The sequence below is a fragment of the Chinchilla lanigera genome, unplaced genomic scaffold (assembly GCF_000276665.1).
Source record: "Chinchilla lanigera isolate Chin_1 unplaced genomic scaffold, ChiLan1.0 scaffold00024, whole genome shotgun sequence".
Lineage (NCBI taxonomy): Eukaryota > Metazoa > Chordata > Mammalia > Rodentia > Chinchillidae > Chinchilla > Chinchilla lanigera.
This window is the reverse complement of record NW_004955425.1, coordinates 763,868-772,805: the sequence shown is the minus strand read 5'-3', so window position 1 is coordinate 772,805 and position 8,938 is coordinate 763,868. Positions and strand designations below refer to the sequence as shown.

Here is an 8,938-nt window from a genome sequence, read left to right as displayed (position 1 = left end):
TTTGGTTTTTCTCCGGTACCGGGAACCGAACTCATGACCTTGCGCTTGCCAGGCAGGCGCTTTTGCCGCTGAGCTAAATCCCCAGCCCCTTTGCTAATATTTTTTTTCAGGTGTGTTTTGGTTGCTTACTGAAGCATTTTTGTGGTGGCTGCTTTTAAATCCTTGCTAGATAATGCCAGGATATAAATTATCTTACTATTGGCATCTGTTGATTGTCTTTTCTCATTTAACTTGTGCTTTTCCTGGTTCTGGATAGGAGTGATTTTCAGTTGTGTCTTGATATTATTTTGGATATTATGTAAGGAGATTCAAGATCCTGTTTAATCTAGGTGTGGAGGTGCATACTTGTAATCCCAGCATTGTGAAAGAGTGAGGCAGAAGGATGGCAGGTTTTACCCCAACTTGGACAATTTAAAAGGATGTTTTCTCGGAATAAAAATAAAAAATGGACTGGGGCTATAGCTCAGTGTGAAGGCCCTGGGTTCAATCCTGAGTACTATTCCCCCTTCCCCAGAAAAAAAATTTCCCTTCTAAGTATTTTTTTAGTAGGGAATGGAACTATGATATACTTTCACAAAGTTCCTGACATCTTACTGTCTGCCCCATGTTTCTCCTGTGTCCAGGGACCATCAGAATCATCCAAGAATGTAAGCATTGCTTACGAAGTACACCGAACACGATAACTGTCTTTGGCATTTGTTATAGTTCTAGTTGTTTTTGACCAAGTGTCACCTTACTGTTATGTTGTGATTTTGTGAGGAGAGTGATTTATGTTGATGTTATATTACTTTCTTCTCATTTTTCAGTTACTGCCACTTAATCTGTAGATGTTGGTTTTCAACATCTTTGCTTCCTTTCTTGGTTTACTCACATGGCATGCCACCTAGAGGTAACAGGATGAATTTCATTCCCTGAGGTTTAATTCTGTGGTCCTGTGAGATGACTGTGAATGCTATTTTAGAGAAACTTATTGAGAGAAGAAAATAATCAATAAAATTTAAATGTGTCTCCTAACTGACATCAGTGTTTATGTGGTTTATATGTTATGTGCTGTATTGAAGTATCATACCCCAATACAGATTTCTTTTCACTATTAGAAAGCTTTATACTTGAGTTTTAAAACAACATTTATAATGTTCGTGTTTTATGTCATAGGTAAGGGGCACTGCTTAATAACAGGTTAATAGAACTGACCGTTTCGATAACAGTATGATCAGCTATTGTAACAGATACAAAGGAAGGCGTTATACCTGGAGGAGGATGAGGAAGGGTGTCATAAGACCTCTTCAAGAGTCCTTTCATGGAAGAGTGATGTCAGTCTGCTGGAAGATACATTGATCAAAGCATAGATTCTCAGTTTAGAGTCATTAAGAGGATGGGCTGTGGCGCCCCATTGCATGTATTCCGTGTACCATTTAAGAGCTGTGTGAGCTTTGGAATGTTGTATCCCACTTTCCCGTTTCTACAATGTTATTTTCTTTTCCTGTAGGAAATCTAAGGATATAATCAGCACAGCAACTTTTCACAGTAATAAATTTTGTACTGATTTTGATGGCTTGTCACAAAAACTCAGACATTTTAATCAAGAAGGTACAAAACTGGTTGAAGAGTCTGAGAAACAGTGTGATACACTCAGCACCAACCTGGAAAAAATATCTCAAGAAACTGAACAGAGATGTGAGTCTCTGAACATGAATACAGTTTGTTTTTCTGAACAGTGGATATCTTCCTTAAATAAAAAGGAAGAGGAACTTCAGAACTTACTGGAGGTAATAATTTTGTACCCAGAACCTACTCTGAGGAGAATAGTTATAACCAGATAATTAAGTATTCTGGCTTAGACTTGGTTTCAAAATAAATTACATTTTAACAGGTAATGAATGACTCAAAACACCTATAATATTTGGTATACTTAAGCATGATCTTGTTCTATGCTTTGGTGTATGTCTTCTAGATCTCAAAGTTAATTTAACATTTGTCTCATGTCTATCCTGTGTCTGTCCTTGGTTTTTGACTTGTTAGCTTCTTTGGAGTAGGGTGCTCCCTTTGGACATCTAATGCCTTCCATTTTTATTAACTTTCCCCTTGGTACTTTCAATGTATTATTGCTTTAAGTACTTAGCATATTGTTCTAGTGGCTCTAAGGATATTTGATAGGTTTGTGGGTTTGCTGGAACTTCACACTTGCATGAACTCTTTGTGACTTTTTTTCTCCTTTCTGTGCAATAAAAGGATTTTATTGCATTCAAAGGAATTTAAGTATTCTAAGCTGTGTAACCACACTAGGAAAAAAAGGAATCACTGTCATAGAGAAATAGCTAATTTAAAAAATGTATGAAGTGATGAGCCTAGACTGCTCATCATAGGAGAAAGTAAGGAAACTATTAAAGACTCTGGGGCTGTATCAGAATGACTTAGCAACTGACCTGATGACACTGTCCTTGCTCAGCGATATAATCTGAGCATCAGAAAGAGTAGTGGTTAAAAAAAAAAAAAAGAAAGAGTAATGGTTACAGTAATTAAAACACATCAAGCCGGCTGTGGTGGCATGTCCTTGTAATCTCAGCACTATAGGAGGCTGAGGCAGGATTGCAAGTTCAAGACCAGACTGGGTATTTACCTACTTGAGCAAGACCCTGTCTCAAAAAAATTAAAAGGGCTGTGGGTATAGCTCAGTGGAAGGGCCCTGGGTTTAATCCCTGGGGGATAGAGGGAGGATTCAAGCATGTTAAAACTCATGAATTTGTAAAAATTTCATGAAACTCCTTTAGATCATACTAGAGAAGCAATGTATTATTTTGCAAGGTGGTAAATAAGGAGAATAGAGCATCCATCTGTCTTTGCTGAAATAAGTATATTTGGTTTAGCAGGGTAATTGGTGAAAAAAAATATTTCATAGAATCTCAGTTAATGAAATGGAGAAGAAATAGTGTAATTAGAATATTATGACTCTGCAACTTCTAGTGAAATAGCCCCTGTGGCCATTAATGATTGCTTAAATCATTTGATCAAAAGCTTAAGGTGGGATGGGCCTTAAGGGAAACTTTTTCCCAAACAGGATATCTATACCTGAACCTTACGCAGGAGATACAATCAGGTATTACATGCTTTCAGTGCCACCTATAAAATATTTTCAAAAATGAAATATGAATTAGATCAAGTCTTTACATCTTTTTTTTTTTGGTCTTTTTAAGACAGGGTCTCGCTATGTTCAGGCCGGCCTTGAGCTCATTTTGTAGCCTAGGCTGGTCTTGAACTCACAAAGATCCTCCTGCCTCAGCCTCTCCAGTGCTGGAATTACAGGCATGTGCCACCACGCCCAGCTAGAAATCTTTACATCTAACCAGTTTATAAAAACTACACAGAATAAATGGACATTGAAAATACAACACAGAGATGCAATTGACCACATCTAGAGTAGAGATATTCAATAGAATAGAGGTCTGGTTTCTTCAACAACAAAAGGTTTTCAAGGAAAGAAAAAAGAGAAAAAGGATAACTTAGATCTATGGGTAGGAAACTTTAAATCCGAGTTTGCCTGAGGTAATCCTTCTGCATCCAATAACATGGATAACGATTAAGTATAGACCCTTTTCCTTTGAAAAGTTGCGATGATAAACTATATAATCTCGTACTTAAGATCTATCAACCTTATCTCATGATTAATTCTGGTTCAAATAAACAAGTTGTGGAAAACATTTGAGACATTTGGTGGAATCTGAACACTACACTGTAGGCATTTGATTTGAAGGCATAAATGTTAAATTTTTTAGATATGATTGTAGCCTTATGTGGTCTTAACTCTAAGAGATACATGGCAAAGTAAATGGATGATAATGTATTTGCTTCAAAATAACCATGATATGAGAAGGAGTAGGTGTCCAGTCTTGTTTCATCTGTAACCTATTTGTTGCTAAATGTTGGGGTTGGGCAGTGAATGGATGGGGTTAATTATCTGTTCCCTCTACTTTTGTATGTGTTCTTGGAACTTTGATTTATGGAAATGTCAGGCTAAGGGAAAGTGGTATATTGAGTAAAGCGCTGGCAATTTTATTTTAGTACTGATTGCTTATTTACATTGTACAGGGTATGAACGGATGTTCGAAGGCTTCCAAGTCAGAGATCGCTGAAAAATTAAATGGACATAAAGCAGAAAATGAGAACCAGCATGATATTTTTCTTAGCCAGATAAGAACTGATGAAGAAAATTTGTTAGCACAAAATCTAGAACTTAATGAAACTACAAAACTGGGTTTGACTAAGCTTCATTGCTTTCTGCAACAGGATCTCAAACTGGATATCCCAACAGGTACTTTAAAAAGGAAATAGAATTATTTAACATTTTGAAATTGAGTTCACGGCCAGGGATATAGCTCAGCGGCACAAGCGCCAGCCTGGCAAGCACAAGGTCATGAGTTTGATTTCTGGTACCAAAAAGAAAAAATTGAAATTGAGTTCAACACAGTGTTAGGTGTTCTTTTTTTGTTTTTGTTTTTTCTTGGTAATGTTATGTGTTCTTTAAAACAGGGTCTCCCCATTACCTGATAGGAATTTATGATTTCAGTGTAATCAATTCAAATATGGAAAAGTTAGAAACCCAAAATAATTTTCATCAAGTATTTGGTGTTTTGATAAAAAGGTAGTATGTACTTGTCAAAAATTGAGCATCATAATTTAATAAAATTTTACATTGAAGGAACTGGCTTTGTTGAGAAAGCCAGTTCAAACATTTGATTTTATTTTTGTCTTGGTGGTTTTGTTTTGTTTTGTTTTGTTTTTAGACAGGATCTCTCTATGTAATTCGGGCTGATCTCCAACTCAGTGGTGATCCCCCTGTCTCTGCCTTCTAAGTGCTGGGATTACAGGCATGTGCCACCACGCCTGACTAGATGAGACATTTTTTTTTTTTTTAATTTTTATTTTTATTTTTTTTTGGTTTTTCTCTGGTACCAGGAACCGAACTGACGACCTTGTGCTTGCCAGGCAAGCGCTTTTGCCGCTGAGCTAAATCCCCAGCCCCTAGATGAGACATTTTTAAAACAAACAAAAATAAAACTGAAAAACTATCGACCTAGGGTTCTTTATAAAAAGACATTTTAATACCACAACTATTGCAGAAATGTCATTGAATAAATGTAGTTTAATGGACCATTCACCACATTGTATATTTTATTATGTGTCCCTCTTAAGTGCTAGTGTTTAGGAATCAACATTTTGAAAGATTGGGGATCACCGTGTATTGTTGACTTGTAGGAGAGATCAGGCATTGTGAAGAGTAGCAGGCTGTAAGGATTCTGGGACTCCTTTGTAGAACAGGTTATAAGATGCTGCTTTACACAGGATAACTAATTGGGTTATTTCTTGAATCGTGATGGTTGCATAAATTCACTAAAACTCATGAATTGTGCATTTAAAAATAAGTGAGTTTTGTGTCATATAAGTTATACCTCAAAGCTTTTTTTTTTAAAAAAGTCATTATAAAAACAAATTGTAAAGAATGGTGGCTTATTTTTCCCCATTAGACCCATAAGGTTTACTGTTCAGTCAGGCATGGTGGTACATATCTGTAATCCCAGCACACAGGAGGCTGAGGCAGGAGGACTGCTGTGAGTTTAAGGCCAGCCTGAACTACATGGCAAGACCCTATTTCAAAAAAAAGAAAAAAAAAGATTTATTGTTCATTCATCAATGAAATTAGGAATGTTGATAAGTAGAAAGGCAAGTGCCTTTGTAAATTATAACAGCATGAACTCATTATAAAGAAATGTATAGTTAATATTTAACCACCATACTACATTTATAGTAAAATGACTACTCTGACCAAAGAAATCCTATTAGGAAAACTGTACTGTTATATTCCAACAATGCTACCATTTCTCACAGCCAAGTATAATCCTTTTAGAACCTATAATGCATCTTTTGTTTACATCTTCTGAAATAGAAAGCTTCACATTTTGGAGATATTGAATATGGTGAAGTCTATTTAAGATCAGTTATCAAATTAGAAAATATTACAAAGTGCAAGCAGCATGTGCCTGACAGTTGGGAAGACTGATCCTCATGTGTGGCAGTGGTTACACTTCTGGAAGACAAGACTCATTTGGAAGTATACGTTCTAGCATATTTTCTTCTAAATCTTACTTGTATCCTCCAATTTTCCTCACTTGTCCAATATCTGCAAAAGGCACAACACCACAGAGGAAACGTTATTTCTACCCATCAACACTGGTGAGAACTGAACCACGAGAACAGCTCCTTGATAGGTTGAAAAAGGAAAAACCCGAGCTGTTAATGATGCTGAGCTGTTCAGAAAACAGTGAAGACGAAGAAGAAGGGGGCCAGAACAGTCAGGTAAAATTTAAAGCATCATCATTTCAGAACTCTCCTGTAGGTTCTCATGTGATTGATTTCATGTGAAGAATGCTACTCTTTACCCTTTAGCCGGCCTCAAACTCATGGCGAGCCTTCTGCCTCGACCTCCCCAGTGCCGAGGTTACAGGCGTGTGCCACCACGCCTGGCTATGTGCTGTATAAAAACATAACAGGGATTGTTTGTATTACTTCGCCAACTTTCTACTAATTTTGTTGAGGTTGAACTTTTATATAATGTACGTGATATATTCAAAGAAGAAAACTGCCTTTACTTTTGTGATATTTCAGTCATTGCACTTACTCACTCGTCTAGCTTCTTATTTTAGGTCATGAGTAAAGAAAAGGCAGATCTGGAGCGGTATATTGAAGAACCTCTAAGTCAAAAGCCACCTGCAGATGCCAATGTGCGTTGTTCTTCAAGTGGTGGAGTTCCGTTTTTCCAGGTACGGCTGGTATCACTGATACCCCTTCCCCCTCTGCCCGTAGTCAGTCATTCACTGTTTCATAGAAAGGCATCACTTTTATTACAGAAAAACAAAAAATTGTCAGTCATTCTTTCAGAATGGCTTGTTAACTTATGATTTAAGTTAGTTACATAGTTACTGATATTGATAAGGGGTTTTCTATAGGATGAATAAAGCAAAGTTTTACTTTCCATCCTTGGCTGGTAATCTTTGGCTGTTGTATTTACTCCCTTTCTGCTTCTGTTTACTCAGAAGACATACTGAGATCAGTCATTTCTGTCTTTTTTCTACCATTGACTTGCAAGTCCAGGAGCCTGTCCCTCCCCATCAGGCTCTGAGGGCTAAGGGGCTCAGAGTAGAGATGCTGGAGGTCTCTTAGGTTATGTGAGGGATTTCTCAGGCCCGAGGCTCTTCTCTTATTAATCATTCCCCGGTGTTTCTTGAGTGCCTTGCTCGCTCTGAGCCCAGGCAGTTAAATCCTGTGACGTCTCCATCCACCTTTTTAACACTGCTGGAAAAACGGCACTGTAAACAGCTTAGCTTTTTTCCCACTGTTTTGAAGGTATGAGCCTAGAAAAGTAAGCGTTTCTTTAGGTAGGACATTGGTATCCACATTTAATAGTTGAAGTGCTGCTTCTGATACATGTTTGCTTGTATCTGTTTCTTTTTGAGATAGGGTCTCACTATTTAGGCTGACCGCTAACTTCCCATGTAGCCTGGGCTTGGCTGATCCTCCTGCCTCAGCCTCTGGAGCGCTGAGGTTACAGGCATGCACCACACTGCTTGACCTACTGATGTTTTGAATTGAATAATTTGGGTGGGGGGCTCTCCCATTGATTGTATGATATTTAACACATCTGTAGCTTCTACTTATTAAAAGTCAGTGGCACTATGAATTTGTAACAACAAAAAATGTCACCTTCATGTCTACTGGGGGGCAAAATCATTCACTGCTGAGAATTACTACCCTATTAAAAAAAAGAGAATTACTACCCAATAGTAAAATTTATAATTATGCCTTAGAAAATAGTGCAGAGAATTAGTCTTTACTGCTTGCACTGGTGGTAAAATGAGGAAGGGATTCACCTGTACCTGCCAAAAAAATTGTTAGCTCAAATTTATGCTGAACCTTTTTTGAAGGTTTTTGTAATTCAGCTTTCTTGTTTATAACCTAGAAAACTTTGAAAATGATATATAGCTAATGTGTATCAAATGTGGTATTGACTGAATTTCTTTTTTTAAATCTTCAGCATAAAAAATCCCAGGGGAAAGACAAGGAAAACAGAGGCGTTAACCCGATGGAGAGGTCTAAAGTGGAAGAAGCTGCGGAGCACTCCGCTACGAAGAGCAGACTGCCGCTTCGGGCCTAGGAGAACCGTCGGTTAACCTGAGGCTTGAGATGATTTTCAGAGAAACCTGAAGCCTCAGAACTTGAGCCTTATGTACCGATTGAAAAGGAGTAGAATATATCAAGGCAGTCTAGTAAATGTAGTTAAGTTTAATATCTACCCATGTTTTTGTCATCCCCGTTATTCTCTGTGTTTTAAATTGGGGATTTGTGTTGAGTAAATATGTTTCTAGCCTTTCATATAAAGTAGCCCTTGTATTTCCTTTGTATGTTATTAACTAGTAGATGTATGGGCGCTGCATTGTTCTGGGCTTACGTAGGTAAATATCCCTGACACTTGGCCTTGCAAAGGAGCATCTCATTGATTGCCTTGCTGTGACTTGGTTAAGTCTACTCTTTCTTTTCCCTAGGTTTTTCTATTTTGACGTCTCAGGTCACTTTCTCTCTTTTTATTTCTCACAAAAACTTTTTTAGAGCTTCAGAGAAGTTTTTTTTCTGTTTTTGTTGTAGTTCCAGGATCTGAACCTAAGGAGTGCCGAGCTACATCCTCGTACCCCACCCTTATGCCACCAGCTCTGAAAGTATCTCTTCTTTCAGTTTTTGTTTTTTCCTAGACATGAAAATATTTCATTCTTTTATGAGGCTAAATACTTAGTCTACAAGAGTTCTCAAAAAACTAGCTTCTCCAAAATATATAGATTGCTGTTATAATAGACCTTCCTAGAGCTTTGAATCAGGGCTTTGTGGTTCCACT

The 8,938-nt window shown here is 37.5% G+C and overlaps 1 protein-coding gene across 1 annotated transcript in view; it reads left to right on the top strand.

The window, feature by feature from the left end:
• Positions 1 to 8,424, top strand: part of Kif11 (kinesin family member 11) — a 40,475-nt gene extending 32,051 nt beyond the window's left edge. The window contains exons 18-22 of the mRNA XM_005385823.2: positions 1,490 to 1,769; positions 4,087 to 4,309; positions 6,185 to 6,351; positions 6,699 to 6,815; positions 8,087 to 8,424. Coding sequence (XP_005385880.1) covers positions 1,490 to 1,769; positions 4,087 to 4,309; positions 6,185 to 6,351; positions 6,699 to 6,815; positions 8,087 to 8,206 — 907 coding nt within the window. The 3' untranslated portion in view covers positions 8,207 to 8,424. The remainder of the gene's footprint in view (positions 1 to 1,489; positions 1,770 to 4,086; positions 4,310 to 6,184; positions 6,352 to 6,698; positions 6,816 to 8,086) is intronic.
• The last annotated feature ends 514 nt before the right edge of the window (positions 8,425 to 8,938 follow it).